This window comes from Labrus bergylta, chromosome 14, assembly GCF_963930695.1.
Source record: "Labrus bergylta chromosome 14, fLabBer1.1, whole genome shotgun sequence".
NCBI classification, from domain to species: domain Eukaryota; kingdom Metazoa; phylum Chordata; class Actinopteri; order Labriformes; family Labridae; genus Labrus; species Labrus bergylta.
Window position 1 is genome coordinate 6120992 of NC_089208.1, and position 22919 is coordinate 6143910.

The 22919-nt window shown below is 41.2% G+C and overlaps 2 protein-coding genes across 3 annotated transcripts; one reads left to right on the forward strand and one right to left on the reverse strand.

The window, feature by feature from the left end:
- The first annotated feature begins 687 nt into the window (after positions 1-687).
- Positions 688-11568, forward strand: atp1b2b (ATPase Na+/K+ transporting subunit beta 2b). Of its 2 annotated transcripts, XM_065963049.1 has the most exons (8): positions 688-1129; positions 5590-5718; positions 5819-5926; positions 6185-6390; positions 6618-6677; positions 6889-6915; positions 7135-7230; positions 7354-11568. In XM_065963049.1, exons 1-8 carry the CDS (start codon positions 1039-1041, stop codon positions 7522-7524), a joined length of 888 nt encoding a protein of 295 aa, XP_065819121.1. In that variant the 5' UTR covers positions 688-1038; the 3' UTR covers positions 7525-11568. The 2 variants fall into 2 exon arrangements, with proteins under 2 accessions (XP_065819121.1, XP_020507097.1); XM_020651441.2 differs by lacking the exon at positions 6889-6915 and having other exon boundaries at positions 691-1129.
- A 1191-nt stretch (positions 11569-12759) lies between these two features.
- Positions 12760-20512, reverse strand: gltpd2b (glycolipid transfer protein domain containing 2b). The gene is made up of 4 exons (XM_020651444.3): positions 19931-20512; positions 17784-17842; positions 17431-17609; positions 12760-14987 (listed from the first exon to the last, which is right to left on the reverse strand). Exons 1-4 carry the CDS (start codon positions 19998-20000, stop codon positions 14390-14392), a joined length of 906 nt encoding a protein of 301 aa, XP_020507100.2. The 5' UTR covers positions 20001-20512; the 3' UTR covers positions 12760-14389.
- Positions 20513-22919: the final 2407 nt, after the last annotated feature.

The window sequence follows — 22919 nt, forward strand, 5'->3', positions numbered from 1 at the left end:
TTTTAGGAAAAAAGTTGTGCAGAAACTTTCTTTACATATAGCTTTCAATTTGCAACCAATGCCACAAATCTAATTTGTAAAATCAGGTACATTAGAAGACAGCTTGTGTTCCAATTTCCTTAATATATATAAATATTATTTTTTGCATTAATATTAATGTACACATTAGCTTTGTATTACTCTTATAGATATACTTAGACTCGAAGCAAGCAATAAGAAAATAGGTGAAAACATGTGTCAGGCTTCTGAACTCTGACCTATGGCAAGCTGGATGTATAATTATAATATAGTTATACTGTTTAATTACAATATCGATATTAAGCTAATTTACAGACAAATAACAACAAACAACATTTCATCACAGACAACCCAAAGCACTTTAAAGAATTTAAGAGATATTGTATTGGTTTTACTTCGGTGACGTGACCACTCGCTCTTCAGAGCCAATAACAGCTCGCCCTTTACAACCACGCGATTGGCTCTGGTGGCTGTCAATCACAGCATGAGGTGTAGGCGATTGGCCAAGCGGGAGCAGGGTGATGAGGAGGAGGGAGCAGCCCTGCCAGAAATGGAAAGAGGATGAGGTTCTTGGAGGGGGGAAGAGGGGGGGGGGGAGTTAATGGAGAGGGGGGAGGAGGAGGGGGGGTGACTGTGGAGGGAGGCGGAGGGAGTGCTTTACCGCAGTATCACTAGATTTCTGCACCACTCATCAAAACTCTGCGGCATGCAGACAAGAGGAGCCGGGGGGGAGGGCAGATACTAGGTCTATGCTGAGTGTAGGAACGTCACCTCTTTTTGTCTACTTTGTTTTTATTAGATAGACAACTGTAGCGTGTTTCTGTCATTTACGTCTTAGTTTGAGCAGACCTGTTCAAATACCTCATATCCCTCTGAGCTGAGGCACAGTAGCTCTCTCTCTCTCTCTCTCTCTCTCTCTCTCCGCCGTCTTGCTAACTGTTCGGACCCGGCGTTTCTTTTTCTTTATTGCTTTTTAGACGCGTTAATTAGATAGTTTGGTGTCCACACGTTTATGAGAAAATGGCAAAGGATGGAGAAAAAGATGGGTGGAAAGAATTTATATGGAACCCGAGGACGAGGGAGTTTCTGGGCAGGACGGCGAGCAGCTGGGGTAAGTGGAGTCAAGCTACAGCAATGCAGCAAATCTGTCCTAACAGGTTTCTTTTTAAAGTCTATAAAGCATGCACTTACATGCTTTTTTCAGAGTGGACTCCTGCAAAAAAAAGAAAAAAAAAAAAAGATTGTGTGCAACTTCAATGTCAATATGAACCTGATAGAAGTTGGGTGATTATGGTCCTTAGGGTAACGTAATGAGATGAGGACTGTCGCTGTCCACTACTCCAGTGCTGAAATTTGAATGCGGCAACGCTCCTGGGGGAAGGAAAGAACTCCCTTCTGCCTCAGTTTCTGTCTTTATTTATTAATTTATGGCACAGCTTTTCCTTGCGCAATGCGTTCAACATAAGGGTGGAGGCATTTGGTCTTATTTTTTATTTTTTTTACATTTGAATTAGCTAGATTACTGCAGCAGTGCTGAGACAGGTTCCACTCTGTTGCACCATCAGCTCCTCTCTCCGGAGGGGCTGCTGTAGCCAGCAATAATGTTAATTCCTCTGCAGAGAGAGACTTTTTGATTAACAGATGTGTTACTGAAGTTAAGCAGAGAAAGGACTGAAGCGTTCAACATGATGTAATCATTTTTTTTCAGAGTTTTTCCCCTGAGACTTTAAAGATAAAGCCAAAACCCAGCCTCTGTGAACACACATTATTATTGCTATACTGTCCTCTTTTCTTTATTTCAACCAGCCTTCATCTGTTTGAATGATTGATGAAGTGATAGGGCGCATATGGCTCGGTTCTAATGACATTGGAACATTTTAATCTGGGTAAAGCCGAGGGCCAAATGCTATTTGTATCACCTCCAACCCCCGGCCCCTCCCAGTGAGTGTAATTCAGTGAGGGCTTTAATCCTAATCTAATGTCTTCATTGGCTGCTGGGGAAGGTATCAATTCATGGTGGGAGCCAGCAAAGTAAACCACTTTCAAGAATTTAGACTATTCTGATCTTTCCATTGGTCGACAAGCTCTTAAAGGAAACTCTAAAGTTTAGTCTCTTATCGTAGTTATACTGAAAGAGGTCGTACTTGGAGTGGTATTGTGGTGATTATGTGTCATCAATGGACATTGTACTATTAGTGCAGGAATCATTGACTACAGCTTCCTCTGCCGGAATCCTCCCACAGTGTAAGACTTAATCCAGCTCAGAGCGTCCCAGGTGCTTTAAGGTCTGCTGGCCCTTTTAAGCCGTGCTCTCTTAGGCTTGTTAATTAGGCTATTTTTGGACTTTGCCACTACATGTAGCTACATGCTAAACTTGGCACATCAGCTCTGCACTTCCTCATGCCCCCCATGACGCAAACCCAGAAGGCTGCATACTGTACCTCCACTTTCACTTCTCTGAATGGATGGCTTTGTTTATTTATAGTGCAGCCTTCCTGTTTCTATGCCAACTAATCTCGACATGCTCTCAGAGAAGTCGGGAGAAAAAAAAGTTTCCAGTCTATTTAAAAGGCAAAAAGGTTTTTCATGCTTAAAATAATACAGAGAAATGCAAATTCAGAGAGTCAGATCAAAGGCTCTTTGAGGATGGAACAAAGGACACTTAGTCGTGTTTTCATGGCTGCGTTGGGAGATGTAATGCTCTGGAAATAGCCTTGATCAAATAGGACAAGCTTGCAAATTTAGATGTTACATTGCCACCAGTTCAAGTCCGAGGAACGTGTTCAAACAGCTCCCTGGTTTTAAAAATTGGACTCTTTGATGATCCTGCTCCTCCCACAGCAACAAAAAAAAAAGAAAACCACTCTATCAAGTTCTGTAAGAATTCATCCTAGGAGTGCCAAACAGGGAACACACCCCAGGTTTCTGCACCATATGCATTAGTTTGTTTTCTCTTTCTACAGCTTTCCACTTTTTGCTCTATTTGATCACCCATTTACAAAGCAATTAATCGTCATGTCCTCTAATTAATTCTGATAGCAAATAGACACCTTGCGCCATTATTTCCAAAGAAAGAACCGGATACTGAACCCCCCCGCCCCGGCCTTTCTGTTCTTTTCTTTCAACTGCCGTCTGCAAACAAAAACCCGGCTGAAAGAGAGAGCCTTCACTGTCCATCATCGGCACGGACCGAGACGAGCAGACTGTAAACCTAACACCCTCCTTGCCAGCGGGAAAGCCACCCTAGCTGTATGCACGTGTGCACAATCACTCTCCCCTGGGTGGTGTCATGTTTGTGGCGAGCGCTAAACCTCCACTGGACGACAGAGAAAACCACTTAAACACTTTGTTTTGTCACATCTTATCTCTCTCTCTCTTTCACTGTAGTGCCTCCAGTGCAGCCCCGAGCCTGTAGAGCTGACTCTGTGTATTTTTAATGACTCAGCTTGGGTCCTTTCCATGCAACAGACGGGATGCTCTCTGCCGTCTTACTCAGCCGTTCATTCATTTGCTTCGACTCAGATCGCAATGATTTAAGAAGCAGTTTTATGAATATGCAAACAGGTTCTAATTCATCAAGGTTGCTCTCTGTAATCGCCCCCCCCACACTGAGCAGCTTCCCCTTGACATTTTGTTATAGATCCTGAAAGCCCGGCTGCGTGTGGAGGTAGGTGCAGCTGTTGACAGAGTGAAAGAGCTCCACACTGAGGAGGGAGGAGGGAGAGAACAGAGGCACAGGGTCAGGGCATCCAATCGCCTCCCTACTCCTGCCTCAGGTGTGGATTCTTAAAGTGACAGACATGTCAGAGAAAATGTCTTTTTATAGACAGGAGTGCACCAAACAGCTGCTCCCAAAGAATGGGGCAATATCATTGGAGATCATTAGGTTGACTGACACTCAGTGTTTTTCTATATAGTGCAGCAGTGGATGAGTGTTACATCATTTTCATTCTATTAGACTTTTTTTAAACACTGCTAAAAAAAAACAAGACAGTTATTCGATCTTTAATAGTCAGATGTTTCGCACGATGCGATTTTTATTTCAAGATTTCTTTTCGCTATAAATTGAGCAACAGCTTCAAAAAAGCTTCATCTTCTCAGAGCTGAAGTTGTTTATCTAATTTCAATCGTAAATTTAAAAATCTGCTGGATTGAAACAGATGAATGTACATAACAAGCATTCAGATGGGTTCATCTTCAGCTCTGGGAGATTGTGATGTGACTCTGTTTTGACAGGCCAATAATCAGAGAGAAAAACAGCTATTTTACATTCGCATCACAGGGGTCTCCTTACACCGGTAATGAATAAAGACCTAGTCTATGATAGCCTTTAATCTCATGACCCTGTGGCCCGATCTCCAGGGGGTCCTTGTCCTCCCTCCTCCTGTGACTCCCTCTGTTATCTTAACTCCCCCGCTGTGGACGGGGAAACGCTATAATGAAATACACCAGAGGGCAGCCATTCCAGCTGATTTATTTCACACTGTTTCAGGTCACTGTTCAGTCTCGGTCAGGTCAATGGTGATGAATATTTATCACGTTAGACCGTATTTTGGAATAATGCATATTTCCACTATCTAAATGACTATTAATGAGTGAGAGGGGCAGATGCTGCAGATGGAATGAAACACTCTTGTTTAATTAGGATTAAACAACCTCCTGTGAACATATCTGACCGCACAGATTTTGTCAAAGCCGATTCCACTATCAACTCAAATGTCAGATTATTCACATTTATAAATACATTGTGTGTAACACTAATTATAACATGGTGTGCACTTACACTCAGTTGTAGATGGTAGTCTAATGCAGCTTTCATGCACAATAACTCGCCTTTCATTGTAATGCAGTCATTAGATCAAAGAGTCCTTTGAGACACACAACACTCAGCAATCATTGCAAAAAAAGATATCATCAAATGCAACGTCTGCATCTTTTAAAGCAAGCAACATGCAAACATGTCATCTTGTATTGGTTTAAACATTGTGCCAAACTGAAAACTCCTCCACAATGTCTAGTTGTGTACATACAAACAACATGGTTTAAAAGTGGAGAGGGGGGCTGCTTGCAATGCATATTTGTTGTTAGAATGGAAATTGCATTTTTATTATTTTTTTACTTTTTTTTTTCAGTATTCTCAATTACTTTCTATTTCAATAAATTGTTATTTTCTTCTTGGACAAAACATGCCAGTTACCACAAAGATCGGTCTATGTATTTAATTAAAGAATTGAAAATTATTTCATTTTAAAATAATTTTAAACTTGGGATGTTGATAAATCCATTGAATTGCACTTGAATCATTTCTTGCACATTAAAGCAATTATTAAATCTTATTAAAAAAAATAATAATTCTAAGAAAAAGCCGTGAATTTCAAAATACTAGATGAACTGACTGTTTAGCGAGAGTATCTGTAACAATGTAGAAATTCACATTTCTTTATGAGTGAAGTTAATGATGTGTGAAAGGTGTGGGCCTTTTTTACTTATTATTATTGATTACTGATTATGACTTTTGTGAGTTTACTCCGTTTCTCCTTGAAATAAAACTTGTTTCTCTTCTTTCCACAGGTCTTATTATTCTCTTCTATGTAGTTTTCTACATCTTCCTGGCTGGGCTGTTTGCCCTCACCATGTATGTCATGCTGCAGACGTTGGATGACCATAAACCCACCTGGCAGGACCGGCTCTCCACACCAGGTGCTGCTGCAGCTAATGATACAAACTGCATGGACACAGAGGTCATCGTTTTTGCAATCTTGTCTTGACCCCCCCGCTCTCTGCCCTCTGTCACTCACAGGAATGGTGATTAGACCCAAAGCAGATGAGACCTTTGAGATCGCCTACAGCATCAAGGATACTGAGAGCTGGGACATGTACGCTCAGACCCTGGACAAGTTCCTGTCACGTAAGTCTGGACTCTGCACTGTGACTCAAATGGGCTCAGAGCGGATTATCTTGACCATCCAGAATGAATTGTTTTTACCTAATAAGAGATAATTCCTTTACAGTGAGCGGGCAGGAGATTGCCCCGCATCATAAGCCTTTAAACACATAAAATAAGCCCCTCCCCTGCTCTCTCTCTCTCTCTCTCTCTCTCTCTCTCTCTCTCTCTCTCTCTCTCTCTCTCTCTCTCTCCCCCCTCCCCCCACTCCCTCCTCTGCAGCCTACAACAACTCTCTGCAAACCCAGAAAAACGACGAGTGCACCCCTGACCAGTACTTCCTGCAGGAAGACAGCGGCGACGTGAAGAACAACCCCAAGCGCTCCTGTCAGTTCAACCGCACCATGCTAGAGGAGTGCTCTGGAATCAATGACCGTTACTATGGATACCAGGAAGGCAAACCGTGTATCATCATCAAGCTAAATCGGGTATGAAAGGGAAAAGGATGGTGTTGCTAGGAGACATCGAGCTACCAGTTACCAACTGGTTGGGAGAGAGGGAGAAAGAATACTGTCCCTAATTGTCGCATTTATTTCACTTTTTGACACATTTGGTGTCAGCTTTAAACATGATTTTACATTCCTCCTTATAAATAAAAGATGTTTAATAGCAAAAAAAAAAAATATGAATAAGTGATGTCTTTTATTCTCACCAGGTGATTGGGATGCTTCCAGGAAAGGATGGACAGGCTCCATATGTCAGCTGTGCTGCAAAGGTAACCCAGCTTTGTCTGACACAATTAACGCTCTCACATAACCATCTGGATTTCAGCCCATTTCCAAGCTCACTCATGTCTGCAATACGCCGCCCATCACTACGCTTCATTCTCTCTCTCTTTGTCTGTATCGCATGCAACTTCTGTCATTTACACCACCTGTCTGTGTGGCTTTTCTTCCATTGCTTTCCACTCATTTGCCCTCTCACAGAGATACAAAGTTGGCAAAAATGAATGGGTAAGAACAGAGTAGAACCTGTGTTTTTTTTGTTTTTTTTTAGATCTATAGAGGTATAGATCCTAGCTTTATGTTTATATGTCTGCTGTGGAGACATGACCTACATAAAATAGATGAAATAGTTTAGATTTAGAGAAAAGGAGACTCACCTCCTCTCCTATATGTGGGATGAAGGGATTTTTCAGGCTGTTACTCAAAAAGGTTGTTTCCCTCCCTCAGAGAGAAGACTCTGACAAAATTGGAGAGTTGATGTACTTCCCACCAAACGGCACTTTCAACCTTATGTACTACCCTTACTATGGCAAGAAAGCTCAGGTAAGATTGTCCCCATGAACCCAGCAGCATCTCCAGACAGTTCATTGGCGACGTACCAGATGGAACACGTCGGCTCCTGTGTTCTAAGACGTCTTTGGATCTGCTCTCTCTCTCTCTCCTCAGGTGAACTACTCTCAGCCATTGGTCGCTGTCAAGTTCCTCAACATTACCACCAATCAAGAAGTCAACATCGAGTGCAGGATTTTCGCCAACAACATTCCCGTCGGAAGTGAAAGGGACAAGTATGCTGGGAGGGTGTCGTTCAAGCTGAGGATCAACACTGTCTCCACCTAGTTTGACCTTCTTTTCCTTCTCCTGAAAACTACGTCTCCGTTCTCTGCAACATTGCACATACACAGAAAGCAATCTCAGCATTCACACCCTTTGTAGGATTTGTTTACAAACCTCCACATTTTGGGAGGAAATAGTTAATCTTAGTCGTTGGATGAAGAGGAAATAAAAAAAAAAGGGTGCTAATCCTGGCATTATTTCTGTCTGTGAGCTTTGGGACAAATTCTTCTCTGTACATTAGTTTGAGGTGACGTCTATTTATACTGCATGACCAAACTAGGAGATGTAAAGGATGTGAACGTGTGTTTCCAGAGTTTGCGAGGATCAGCAACAGTACCACTTTAATGCTGCTCCCCCTCCTGCTGCCTCCTTACAGAGCCTCCCTCTATATACGAATATACACAAATTACAATTCAAAATGTGTATATCTACAGTATTTATACGGCATCATAACCTTATATCAGTATTTTGTTGCACTTAAAAGAATAATCCAACAGACTCGCGTATATCTCGACGGATGGATGCAGAGATGAAGCCATGTTGCATGTGTGTATTGTCTTTAGTGTGCTATGAGGGCAGGAGGCCCCCCCCCCCTACCCCCCACCCGACCCTACCCCACCCCCCGAGTCCCGCCTCTCTGCTCAGTGTGGAAAAAAACGGATAACTTGGACCACTGACCACCAGGAGGGAACACACTGTAGTCGGTACAAAATCACCAAATTAAATAATTTCCCGAAAAGAGAAAGGGAGTCATAGGAGAGCTCGAAAACCTCTTAAGAGTGTGTGTGTTTGTGTGTGTGTGTGTGTGTGTGTGTGTGTGTGTGTGTGTGTGTGTGTGTGTGTGTGCTCCATTCATTGACATGTCCCATTTCATACTGTAGGTCGGGAAGTTGCATGCAACGTGCAATATTCATTTCGTGGCATACACTATGAATGCTTGAGTCAATTCTTTAGTTGAGGAGACAATTAATCAATCAAGTACAAATTATTTTGGACCGTTTGATAGTCAGTCTTTTTATTTGAGCTGGAGCAGCTTTTGAATAACAGAGGGGTTTCATAGAGAACAAGAAGAATGTCGAATGCACTCTCTTTTTAACTTTTGAAAAGCGTAGAATTTTTTTCATGGCATGCACTTTTAGATCTTTACAACTTTGCTGGTTTCATCATCGAGCCTTGACTTCCTGATGAAGGCTGGATGCAGAAATGCACCAACGTTTTTTTTTAGATCTTAAACGACCATGCCATGAAATAAAGGTTTGAATTGTTTAAAATAGAGTCAATGGAGCTTGTTCTCTTTGACTGCATGTATCCCGAAGAGCACCTCAAACCTTCATTTTTTTGTTAGTGCAGGCAGCACTTCTTTCCGTTTTATGATTATGATGAGTGATGCCGCGTGACCTTACAGTACATCTGTTATGTTTCATGGACTTCTCACCTTATTTAATATCTCTAGATTTAATTGAAGTCTTACAACATCACATTAGGATTGCAAAAAGCTGTTTTTCATGCCCTGAACAGCACCATTTAGAAAGTCTCTAAACAAGTTCAGCTCCCAGGTACAAAATAAAATGTCTGAATATCAAACAACAAAAGCAAAAGAAAACCCCTGCTGCACAACCAGCCATTACGTCTACCATTCGAATCCTTAACAATAGCTATAAAACTTAATTAAGTATTTTTGTGTGCGTGTTTTGCATCTATTTCAAATGTATCAGAAATAGATGCCATTGTCATATTTTGTATTGAATTGCACTGGAAGTGTGATTTATTTTCTTTTTTCTTTTTTTTTTTGTGAATCTGAGTTGAATTAACTCATGTACAGTTTTTGAGAAGATTGATGTAGAAAGTTTGGTTTGTTCTCTTTGTTTCCTTCATACTCATCATCATACTTTAAAATATCAAAAATGTAGTCTCCAGGTTCTTTTGAAGGTGATTAGTCTTAAAATATGTGAGTTGTTTGTCCATCAGAGTTTGGTTGTATAGGCCCAAACTTAAGATCCTTGACCACATAGAGACAGGTTTTTTGTTTTTTTCTTGTCACAATTTTTTGTTTTAGTTTCTCCATTGTTCAAAGGAGCTGTCTGAAAGCCCAGACATCATGTTAACAAGGTCAAACATTTGACAGGATCTTAGATTAGTCCTGAGTTTGGTGCTGAAGCTGTTTACTGTTCACTCTGCAGTCCCAGTCACACAGAAATGTAAGAAACACCTGCATATATTGGCTGGAGGAAATCTGTGAAGTCACACTTTTCTTTTTTTCTTCGAGTCAGGCACGTTATTTTATCACAGCTACAAAATCATGTCTGTGAACCTGCAATGTCATCGCAGCAAATGTGGCATCTGTTCACTCACATTACGGGCCTGGCTCGGCTCCACTGATTCATTTCTCTCTTTGCAATGTGTTCCTCAGTCTGCTCGCAGAGACATCCCTCTCTGGTCTGAATGGGACTTTATTGCCTGACGCAGATTTGACAAAGAGAGGCAGAAGGACTATTAGGTGTAATGTGATTATCTGATCTGTATCGGAGGAGTTATTCACAATGAATTGTGTGATCCAACAGCCGTCAGAGGATTTTTTTTTTTATCCCTTGCTTTTTGAGACAGTCCATTGACCAGTTCACATGCATTTCTCCTCTGGCATTCCTGCAACACTTACTTAATTTCTCTGTAATCTCTTAATCTGCTCGGCTAATCCAGAGGAGGCACGCTGAACTTCTTTACCCTACTTTGACGCTCCTCCTCCTCCTCCTCCTCCACTTCTTCTTCTTCTTCTTCTTCTTCTTCTGCAAAGTACTCAATGCACTCACTCCCATTTAATGCTACTTTAACCCTTGTAGAATAAATTTAAGTCCATTGAAATCACAGCACATCCAATCAAACGTGCCCATTCATCATCTAATCGGACGCTCATGTTTTTTTTTGCCCATGTGCATGTGAAGATTCGCTCTTCAACCAAAGACCTTCATCACAGTTTATTTTTTTTTTAACCAGGCGCAGATGTGAGTGTGGAGATACTGTAGGAACCCGGGTGGAGGGCTTACCACCTTGTGTTATTAGAAGGCCTACTCTTATATAATAAGAATACGCACAAAAGGAACATGTTTCACTGCAACTTAACAGTGCCTCCTGGTGGACAGACAGTGTTGTTCCCCAGTGTCACAGAATGTTTTTTTTCCTCATATCTCCATTTATCCGTTTTTATTTTCTCTCTCGATTACTTGGAGATGTTCTCAAAAAGCAATATATTTATTTATTGTGTGGCCGTATGATGTATTTACTAGAAACAAAATCAGTGTGTCATCAAGAGCAAGGAAGAGTCCAGAAAGATCCTACAGATGGTGCATTCAGGCTTTGTGCCGGTGCATTATACTGATGGGACAGGATAGACAAGTGGTGTTTTGTTTATAAAAAAAATAAAAAAAAGAGTATTTTTATTGCTATTTTATTGTAAAGAGGAGAGAATGTATAAGCTTGGATTGTATCACGTCATGGGAGCTGGTTGGTAGGTTTTCATCATTTAACGGCTCGGCTGAATCATTTTTTTTTTTTTTTTTTAAATGTAGAACCTTTTCATTGTCATAGTTTAAGTCCTTTCTACTTTCTTAAATGGAGATTTTTAAGCTTTGCAGTGACGGCACTCTGAACTCGGCTGCTTTGTTTTTACCAGAATGAAGTCATCAGAAAAGAAACTGGATGTTGCAAGCGGCGTTTTCAGAGGGCTTTCACGTGCAAATCTATTCAGAACGTTTTCTTTGGTATGAAACTACAACAGGGCCACACGGACATGTCAACCAGAGTCCATTAGTTGTGTCTAAAATCAACAAAATCATTTTAACTCCCCAACTAACCCCTCTTGTCTTAAATCATACTATTGCCTAAGATTGTGGTGCACGGATAGTTCAACACAGAAATCAGTGAAATTTACTCTAACCCAAAAGGATGAAAACTCTATTCTGGATCTTTATTTTTGCTCTTACTGTATGTATATTTTTGCTCATGTTTACTGCAAACCAAGATAGAGAAATAAATAAATGTCATTTAAGGGAACTCAAGACTCGCTCTTATTTTTTTTTTTTGCCTCTTTAACTGTTTGTTTTCATGACGAGAGAGGAGTTCTTAGACATGGAGAGACACTCATATTAAGCAATGATGCTAATGTTGATTATTTCCTCATGGTTTACTAGGAATTCCAAAAGTAGTCAAATGTAGCTTTGCCTTTGGGGAGACGGAAAAAGAAACCAGTCGGTGTCAAAAGTAGCATCAAGTGGATGTAATCTAATGTAATCCCATTCCCCATAATCCCCGCTGGCTGCAGTGCCATTGGACAGTAGTGTTATCCTGTGCACACACCGTGGTGTGTAGTAACAAATGAGAGGTGGATACAGAGAAAAAGAGACTTAATGTGACGCGTTTTGATGTGAGAAGTGAACTACTGCTAACCTCTAATCACTTTATTTTCACATGAGTATCAAGAGGAAGTGTGTGCGTGGTGGAAATACCACCAGCCACACGTCAGCCACACGTCATCCTCCTTGACACACCATGGGTCAAAGGTCCAGAGCAACACACACAGCAGTTGCACGTAACACAAAAAAAACTGCACCGAGGCTCACTTTTTTTTTTCTTCTTCCATCGGGAGTCGTTTCAACACAGACTGCCTCCAACAGCTTGACAAGATTACAGGCGGAGTGTACTTCCGCTTTCTGACCTTCAACCAGGTCCCGTCTCCAGTTGGCTCCGAGGCTGCAGGCTCTGTCCTTATCTCTTCTTTTCCTCGCCGTCTCCACCTCAGAAAGAGAGAGCGCAGGGCAGGGGGGGAGAGAAAGCCAGGATTATGTGGCATTAGAGGTATTTGTGGGTTTAAAATAGTCTGATCAAGAGAATGGCCAGTGTCCTATTCTTACTTATACTACTCTCTCTTACACACACTAAAATAATTAAAATCCTGCAATCCTTTAATACTTTTCAGACAATGGATTCTGTCATCGAGAAGATAGGCCCAAACATGAAAGATAAATAATGTATATTATAGACAAAGAGACATTTGGACATCCCTTTGTTAATTTAAAAGGTTTTAAGGTAAAAGCAGCAACAAAAAGATTTATCCACGATTATATAAGGAGAGTGTTTAAGTGTCTCAGAGCTGGATACTGGATGGCAATACATAACAGTCAAGTGGCATTTAAATGTCAGACTTATCACATAACTGGACAAGACTACGTCAGAAAAACAGACAACTGCATTTTCTCCTTCTCTTATATATTTGATCATTCAGAACATGGTACAAAAGCTTTCAGCGTAAAACTCAGAAATTCATACTCAACATTCACACCACAGTCAGTGTGAAGCCCTTTTACTGTCTTCTGTTCATCACATGTCGATTTATTGTATTATTATCGATTAAGTGTAAAACGTCTTTGATCAGGATTGATTGGACCCAGATTTTAAGGCTAAAAAGGCATCTAGACCTAGCCGGTTATGAGGTAGCATACTAAATCAAGTCAAATTTAAAGAGAACAGAAACATTTGTGTGTTAAACAAAATAACCACATTTAAAAACATAAACTGTACAGAACTAATGCAATCAACTCTTTAAAGCTTCTATGAGGAGTATTCAGTTTGTGTGCACTTTGGTGCCCCTTGTGGACAAAGAAGCATGGTTGATCTTTTTGCAGATTTTTTCCTGTACCGGTTCTGTTTGTGTTTTAACAAACAAATCTCATCCTGCTGTCTTTGAACAATCAAACCTCATCACTGAACGTGAACAGAAAAATGTAAACAGAAGGCTGTTTCTGCAGTCAATCAATCACTACGTACACTTCACACGCAGTGAAAGCCTACATAGTATATACAGTATATATTTACTTTTTGTAAGGTTTGTTTTGTGGAGCTTTTGCCTTCATTTTAGAGATAGGACAGTGGACTGAGTCAGAAACTGGAAAGAGAGAGAGTTGGAAATGACGTGCAGGAAAAGGAGCCACAGGTCAGATTCGAACCCGGCGCCAGAGATGTATATTTCTAGTATAATTTCATTACTACAGTATCTTTCTTCTTATATTCAATGAATGTAAATATGTTTTAAACCTTTTCCTATCTTTAGCTGATTCTGTTCCTCTATTTTGAGCTGTTGTAAAAACAAAATGTCCCAGAATGGGTGCTCGATAAAAGTGTATTATATATTATCATAATCAATCAATCTTTATTTGTATAGTACCAGTTCATAATAATTTTTATCTTAAGACACTTTGCAAAAAGAGCAGGTGTAAACCATACTCTTTATTATAATACTTACAAAGAGCCAACATGAATCCACCTTGTGCACAACACTTTAAGCACCATTTAGCAAAGTTAGAGTGGATTGATGGTGTGCTCTTTCTTCTGGTTACAAGCATTAAATAAAATATATAGAAATTATCCTTCAAGTCAGTGATGCTTCTGTAGGTCTACAGAGGCATAAACAATCATTTCAGTGTGTTTCAAAACCAGCTTTAAACTCCTCACAGCAGCTTTAATCATCTCCCCTGTGACCCAGTCTCAAGAACATTGTGTTTCTTTGTGTGTGGGGAGGGGGTTCATGATTGTGTGTCCACCAGCTGTGTTTAAACAGTGTAAATGCTTCATCAGCTGCCTTAAATATACCTCCAATCAACATATGATCTCATCTAATTGAATGAGGAATGTTAACAGGATGAAAAAGAAAATCTTTCAGTGTAAGTTGATTGTTAACAGCACTTTGGTTGAGTGGAAAATATGGCACATGTAAACTTCAGTTAGAAAAAATAGTCTATTCATCTATCATTGAGAAGTTTACAACATTTTTGTTGACGTATGAAGCCCTGGAAACAACCAGGACTGACGGTCCCCTTTTCTATGGCAAGTCCAGCATGCCATTTTCCTCCAGTGCTTTCTGTGTCCTGTCGTAAACCTCTCCAATAGCCTGAACCACTCTGTTGAGCAGCACGCCGAACTCCTCCTGGTTCTGCACACACACCAGCCTGTAGAAGAAACCTCGCTCTGGCAAGGCTATGAAGGCCAGCTCGGCGGCCCTGCGCACAAACCAGGTATGGTGGTGGGCGAGGGTGTTCTGGTAGGCCTCGCGACACAGCTCCGAGGGGCTCCTGAACCGCCCTGCCACCGGCGTCTCGGCTAGCTTCTCCAGGAAGAGCTTCAGCCAGAGCAGGGCGCGGTGCAGACGCAGGAGAGTCCGGCATCCAGAGTCCGTTTGCTGGTTGAAGTCCACCTGGCCTTGGCTCAGCTCTGCCAAGATCATGGAGCGCACAGAGTGGTAGGCACTGGTGTCCTTTGTCCCCGCTTCTGTGCTCACAGAGTTTATTGAGTTTCCGTCCGGGCCCAGTTCGGCTTCAGGGCCCTCTGCAGCCAGCACAGCCAGTTGCCGGATGATAGAAGTCTTAGTTTCTATCTCTTTGGATATAAGTCCAACCATTGGACCGAGAGCTTCCATAAACCTGGAGGAGCAGGTAAGTAAGCACGAGGTAAGACATCATTTTACATCTTATCAGAGACATAAATCACCAAGAGCTTTACATTAACATAATACAACTTCAAGACACAATAATAGAGTACAATACACTATTTAAAAAAATCATGCATGGTACATTCAAAATATGATGACCCAAACATGTTGCCTAAACACCTGTCTAAACAAGAATGTTTATATAAAAAAAAAAAGTTAAATGTAATAAGGCTCTAAGAGTGTTATTAGCAGAAGATCGGGGGGCAAAACATTACATAGGATTGGGGCCATGGCCTTAACGCTCCATCATCATGGGGTTAAAGGTCGTGCGAGGAACAGACAGAAACTTTAGCATGTTTGTCTAAAGCGAGCAGGTGGACAAGAGGTGAATTGGTACCTAAAGTGCAGCCTTGTTCTCTCTCCTGTCGCTGTGGTATCTCTACTGACTCTGCCTGCTGCTGCACGTGAGGACAATTTGCCCTGAAGGAGGAGGGAGGGGATTTAGAGGAGCATGGAGTGCAGGCACTGGCAGGCACACACTGGACAGCATGTGGTGAGTAGTGTTTTTTTTTGTCCACATTAATCTCTTCCTTTTTCCATAAGGAAGGTTCCCAAAGATGTTACAGGTCGTCGGGTTTTGTTATTTTTATTTGTAGTTCAGTCTGGGGCCGGAGAGGGTCTAATGGTAGACCAGTTTTTGACCTTTTATTTGCTAGGTTAGTTTTGTTTATTTGGTAGATGAGGGGGGAAGGTGCTGAATGTGACAGTCCATATCCTGGCTGGCCCAACATCTTCACTGCTTTTGTTCATGTTGGCCGGGTCTCCATTCCATTTTGTTTTCATTTCTATTCGATATTTGATTTAAAACACAGCTTGTGGATCAATCGTTTTAACTTTTGAGGGGTTTCACTTCTTTTATACGTTGCAGCCCCCTCTTTGACCCTCAGTTTTGTTATGGAGGCTGTAACACAGTCAATGTCTGACTGTGAAGCATTTTATTAGTAACGGTGAGAACTGTAATCTTGATCCTGCACACAGCAGGGAGCCAGGGAAGATCTCAGCCTGGAAGAAATGTGAGAACAACCTGGAAAATAGTCTTGCAGAAGCATGCTGCTTTTACTGTAGGTGTTTAAGAGCGGACATGCTGAGTGTTGAGAAGAGTGCTCAGTTGAGATCAAGGCTTGCATAAGCATATTAGGTTCAGTAGTTGAAACTATTGACGTCAGTTTACTTATATTTCCAAAATGAAAAGAAAAACATAATGTTGCTAGCCTAAATCTTTATTACTCCAAAGCCATTTTCACACATGCACTCCTGAAGATTCCTAGAAAATTTAAGGACAGTCTGCCCTTGACATTTTACATAGCAGCTCTTTCACAAGATTTTTCCTGCCAGGAGGACGGGGGGGGGGGGGGGGGTGTCATAAAGTCATAAAGTAAAAAAGGACACCATGGATGTCAGTGTGATTTTAACGACTTATCCAAGTTGGTGGAGGAAGCAGTTGTTGCTTGTATGTCAGTGCTGGGTGTAATTATATGAATTCACAGTGTAAATGTTTAGTGGGAAAAAAACACTTGCAGGCTGAAAAGAGTGTGAAGCAGCTTCAATACATGCACGAAGATCCTGCCGGCTTCTAGGCGGCCACAGAATATATAAACGTTATCACCCCAGCCCACCCGCTTGCGGCATTTTTCTGATTACCTACAGCATTCACACATCGGCTCATCCTGACATCTTGTGGGAATTTTACTAAGGGGCTGACTGGAAAAAGTCACAATAAAGTAAGGGTGAAAGATTCGACTGTCTACTTTATAACACATGCAGCCCACTTGTAAGTTTTGGGCATGTGTGAAAAGATTATGTACTAGATTTAACTTAGAGGCATAAGAATGAGGCCCTTTGTTTTGCAAAATGATATGAACAGCCTTATCTAGGGAAACAATCAGAACCTCTGTTTTATGATCCTTAAGCTGTATATATTTTTCCAGTACCAGAATTTAGGCAGTTTAGGCAACAAACTTAACGGCTCATAAGGGTTTAAATAAAAAGTGGAGTTGTGTATCATCTGCATAAAGATTAAATTAAATTAATTAAATGCTTTTTTTCAAATTTTTTATCCAAGATTTATCCAAGGGAAAGCAACTAGAGAGGGAATAGCAGGGTCACCAGTGCTGAGCCCTGTTGGACTCCACAAGACAGTGGAGGCAAAACAGACATAAATTTCCCACTATAGACAGTGACACTTCTGCAAGTTGACAAGATGAGAGCCAATCTGATATGATTCATATGCTCAACCAATTAAGGAGTAAAACATCACGGGATGAATCATATCATATCATGAGTCTAGATTATGCCATTATGTCATAAATTACTTCATTCTTTCCAGTAGCTGTATCTCTCTCTCAGAACATTCCTGTGTTATCTGATGATATTACCTCACAAGTTCGTCCCAGCTGGAAAGATACGGCTGCAGGAGCACGTCAGAGGTGTAGGCCGGAGCGGCCAGCAGGTGGGAGAGCAGCAGTGACACCTGGAAGGTCTGACCAGGGCACCCCTCCAGGACCTGTGGGCCCTCCGCTCCTTCTGCCCCACTGCTGTTGTACAGCTGGTGGAGCTGCCGGTGGGGGATGGGAGGTGTGTTTGAGTGAGGGGGCGATTGTGGACAAAGAAAGAGAGAATGCGGAAGTGATTCACTACATTCAAATTGGCCATCTGCTTCACAAGATCAACCTTCAGGAGGAAATGTAATAAAGTAGCATACTGCTTTCTCATTTGCTTGTGCGCTTACCTTATTTACTTGATTATAACCTTTAAAACAGGAATCCCAGTGATAATCCAGACCGCCATCTGAGTTAAACATCAAGATAGAAACAAGGGAAATGTTAGTATGTGTTTGCCTTCTGACACAATGACATTATTTTTCAGATAATCCTGCAACTTTAACTGAAACTCTGATTCAATCACAAAGACATTCAGTGAGATAAGGGTGCATTTAGCACATAGAAATTAAAAATTGATATATATCATATAAATTATTAACAATTATGGCTCATTAAGGCTCACAATTTCTAGACATAAAACATGCAACAGCTATGTTTCTGGCTACTTGGGGGAAACAGAAACAGGTTGTTCATATCATTGCTGAACTTGTTACCAAATGGTTGCTTTCTCACGCATCAAGGAATTACTGAGCAATGGTGAATTTCATTTTTTAGCTTACTTTTGGGTCTCTGTCAGCTTGGGCAGAAATCCAGCGTTTAAGCTGCTAATTGCTCAAATATATTCACAGGCTAGTTTAGCTTGTGTCTGCTATGAAGTACTGAGCAGGTACTGTGAATTTTTTTCAGAGATCTTTGCTCTTAAAAGCCTCCTGATGCTGCAGAAAAACACACAGCTAAGGGAGTCAACAATACAGCAATGCAAGCTAGCCAGCTAATTAACAAGCTAAGAATGTTAGCCTGTAAAACTCTGTTAGCTTCAGAATCAGATGATCATTCTCTGACGGTCCATCACAGTACATCGGTGTGTTTACATCAAAGCAACATTTTAATGAAATAGGATTTAAATTGTGAGTGTGCCTTCTTCATTAGGCTATTAGCTCATTGACCAGCCAAAGCTGTCATGTGAAAGATATCATCCTTAAATGTTGAAAACTGATTATGAGGCTGCTGACTCGATCGCACATTGTTGATTCATTCCACGTTGAGCTTATTTCAGCCTGTGGCAGAGGAAGCTAAGGAATGTGACTGTCATGTGCACATGGTGCTGGCATCAATTATGGGCCATGCCTTAATATTTCCGAAAGGCCAAAAGTTCTACGCACGCCATATTTATAACTAACAAGCTAGGTATTGTCAACAAAAGCACTTTTTTATGCTTCTTACCAGTGGTCAGTCAAATTCAAAATAAAGGTCTTCAATTTGTTAAGTTCAAATGTAAGCCTTAGTGAAGTCATCTTACTGAAGTAATCTGGGCCCACCTGGAGTGCCCTCAGATTCACAGTCCGGCCAAATAAGTAAAAGCCACAAAAGCTGCAGGGGATGTCCTCCACAAATCTGGCATGTAACTGCAGCACCCATTCAGAAACACTGCTGATCATTAACAAGAACAACTAAAAGGATCAGCCCCCGAGCTGGATGACCCAGGACGACTCCCATGAACTGTTGCCGCATATATTCTGTCTTGACTGAGTTACCAACATCCCCAAGTTCAAATTAAACTCAAGAGCCCATGCAGCAGCTGCAGGAACATGTTGACAGGGACATCCTGATGGCGTTGCCAAAAACATCAAGCGGGATGTGAAAAGTGCCATGTACAAACTAAGAGCCGTATTTAAATCTCTCTTCTCTGAGTCACTTTGAGGATCCATTGCTGGTCGTTCATGCTTTCATCCCAAAACTTTTCAGCTCACTTTGCCTTCCTTTGATTCGCTTGTCTCTTTCTGATTTAATTCAAGCTATTGAAAAACAGATCACAGGCAGATTTGAAGATTGACATACTGTTTAAAATAGCAATAAAATACACATATTGATAACATATTGTTGATTTTTTTTTGGATTTCAAATTAAAGGACATTTTTTTAAATTTTTAAATTAAGATCTAGCCCAAGCAAAAATATAATGATTGTGTACAACATGTATAAAAATCTCCTCTGATAACTGAAATTGGCTTAAATTAAGAACTAATTTCAAATTTCAATAACATGTCAAATCCCACAAAATATTTCTGCCATGTTGTATGAAAAGTAGGGATGTGTGACCACCATGCTGGATCCTGCAGCCACAGCACCATGTGACACATTCCTCATCTGGAGCTTTAGCCTTTCAAACAAGGAAGGGATTGTATGGATTAATAGTACAACAGGGTAACACACACACACACACACACACACATAAGCACACACACACACACACACATAGGTAGAGAGATACTCACGGAGCCACAGGGAGCCGAGGAAGAGCAGCAGGACTAAGATAGCAGCAGCAGCCTTGCTCTTCACACCCATACTGAAGTCCAGTTTTGGGTCTTTCAGTCCCTCTCTGTTCCTTCTCTTTGTCTCTATCTTTTCATTCCTCTGAGTCTCACATGAGTCCTTTTCCCCTGGCACAAGCTGTCACCGCAATTAGTCTGTACCGGACCCCTGCCTCTGACCCCCCCCCCCCAGTCCTCCCTCTCATGCTCTTCTTAAATCAAAAGTTCTCCACACCATTCTACGCTGAAGCCCTTGTGCTCTGTCAGACAACTGCTCCCTTCCCTCATTCCTCTATAACAACTCTGCTCGTTGCCCCTCTTCCTTCTTTCACTTTCTTTGATTCACGTCTTGCCCCTCTCCTGCCTTTGTCTCTCTCTCTGATTTAGAAGCTGCCCGTCTCCTGTTGTGTTGCTCAATCTGAGGGTCCAGAGATCAACCGAGAGAAGCTACCGGCTGATAAAGCAGAGCCAGCACAGCTTGTCCGCCAGTAACCCCCTTCCTCTAGATTCATCTTCCAGATATGCGCCGTATTCCTGGTCACTTGGAGTAAACACTTGCTCCCTCTCCTCTCCTCTCCTCCCACTACCAACACCCTCCCTCCTCCCTTTTCCCTCCCCACCCTCTATAACTCATTCACTCACACACCATTAGGAGCCACACCACGACCACCACGCACGACCACCGTGCGGACACACATTTCTGAAAACATGTTGCCTTGCAGGAGAGTATAATAATAATAATAATTCATTTTATTTATAAGTGCTTTTAAAAAACTCAAAGTCACTGTACAATAGTTAAAAACAGAAAGAACAGCACGGACAAACTAGACATTGCAACATTACACACAAATCATAAAGATCACAACAACAAAGGTAAACTACAGAAAACAGAAAATACATCACAATCCTACATTAAAAGCTTGTTTAAAGAGGTGAGTTTTGATAAGTGATTTGAAAGTAGGAGGGTCGGTGCAGTGTTGAACGTGTGTAGGGAGTGAGTTCCAGTATAACAAGAAACAGATACCTCTCCCAGAGTAACCCTTCTTTATTGATTCATCGACATAATCTCCTTTTGGATGTCTAAACAGGGAGTGATTTGTGTCAATGAATAACGAGGCTTAACCGAGATTTTCCTTGCACAAACGAAAGAAAAAATGCCTTGTCATGCAAAAAACTAAAATAAATTCTACATTTAAAAATTAGAAAAATATAATTTTCTTTCTCTCGTCACCTTCTTTTTTACAAAAAATGATTCAAAACAATTTACCCCTGACTACTTTTTAATTATTTAATGATTTGATGTTATTATCTGAGTCTAAAGTCTAAGACGTGTCAGTAAAACATGAGCTACACATGCAGGGTGTTTCCATGATTATCACTATCAGGGGGGTACTCACTGATTGGTCCCTATCACCATGTTTGCTGATGCTGCTGCTGAAGAGGGGGGGAGGTGAACAGACATTGAACTCCACACTCCAGCCGAAACCACATGTATGCTTGTGAAGAGGGGGACTGAACAATGGTATTTTGCAGCAGTGGAGCGGGAAACTAGTGAAAGCAGGCCCAGCAATGATTTGGCTGGGAGGGGCCGGTCATGGGGCTTTGAGTCTGTGCACTGAATGGATGACCGCAGCTGAAACAGGCAACAACTGACAAGGGGAGAGACTCAATCCCTGAGAAAACATGTGACCCTTCCAGAGGACTTGAACTGACTGACTCCACACAGCTGCTGATGTGACAAAACAACATTCACTTTAAGATATATGGTTCTTAAAAATGCAGGTTTGTCTGTGGTAAAATAAAAAGCAGCTGCTACATATTTTGTCTGGTGGGCTGAAGCGCTTGGTATGCATTCACTCTATAAGAGTATGTTTATGTATGGAGGTTCAGCAGAGCAGGAAAGAGGTATTTTGTCACTGTCAAATACCCCCACACTAGATGTTAGATCAGGGGAGTGAAAACATTGAGCCACAGTGCCGGGATTAAGAATTAGGAATCAGCTAGGCTGCTGGTTAAGAGCTTTCTTGGTTTCTTCAAGTTCCAATTTAAGATGAGCACACAAGAAACAAAACACAAGAGTCACAGCAATTAGGAGAATACAGTGACATTTAAAAAAAAAAATGTGTGTTGGACCCCTTGTGGCTTGTAGGCTGAGATACAATATTGTTCTGAATCTTTGTAAAAGCAAAAAGCATTCAAAACAACATTTGAATCCACTGACAGAGGCTAACTGAGGGCAGATAGATTCATTGTTCATTTGAGGAGATTTATTTAGGAGTAGCGGTGGGACACACTTCTTGGCAATAAATCTAATGCTAATGAGCCCATGAAAAACTTGTTTACGGAAATAAACCGTAATTCTGAACCTTGTGTTACCTTTATTGAATCACTGCTGCTAAATATTGGTATTTCAGTTAAAGAAAAGATGTGGGACAGCTGAAGATAGAAATACAGGGGGAAAGTTGGGGATGACATGCACCAAATGGTATCATGGTATGACCAGTCTGACAAGGACTCTCTGTACATTGGACGTGTGCTCTACCATCTGAGCTAAACCAGCGCCATGCTCTAAACCTTTATAAGGATAAAAGAAGATGACCGCGGGATAATGTCAGACAGCGGTGAAAAGAAGTAACAGAATGGCGCATGATAGGAGGTGACACCGACACCATGTTAGAGTTAATAAATACATTAACCCTGCACTTTACTTTTAAGGGTCATTTTATATTCCTCAATTATTCAGATAACCTGATGAATGTGATCGCAATTCAATGTAACATTATTGAAGAATTGCTGTATCATGATATTATGGTATTGTGGGCCATGTATTGCCTATCGCAACTTGAGTTACTCAGTGATTGCTACCCCTTCTAAATGAGTTGAACTGTAACAATATCCATGAATGCCCGTCTGCCAATTTAAAAGATGTTGTCATTGACTGTTAAATCATTGT

Bases quoted from the DNA above. Each gene is read 5' to 3' on its own strand.
- atp1b2b (XM_065963049.1), top strand. From the start codon at position 1,039: ATGGCAAAGGATGGAGAAAAAGATGGGTGGAAAGAATTTATATGGAAC. The intron at 5,719-5,818 runs GTGCTGCTGCAG...TGTCACTCACAG, and splicing joins GGACCGGCTCTCCACACCAG to GAATGGTGATTAGACCCAAA. The intron at 6,391-6,617 runs GTATGAAAGGGA...TATTCTCACCAG, and splicing joins TCATCATCAAGCTAAATCGG to GTGATTGGGATGCTTCCAGG.
- gltpd2b (XM_020651444.3), bottom strand. From the start codon at position 20,000: ATGGGTGTGAAGAGCAAGGCTGCTGCTGCTATCTTAGTCCTGCTGCTC. The intron at 17,843-19,930 runs GTGAGTATCTCT...TGTTTAACTCAG, and splicing joins CCTCGGCTCCCTGTGGCTCC to ATGGCGGTCTGGATTATCAC. The intron at 17,610-17,783 runs GTAAGCGCACAA...CCCCACCGGCAG, and splicing joins GTTATAATCAAGTAAATAAG to CTCCACCAGCTGTACAACAG.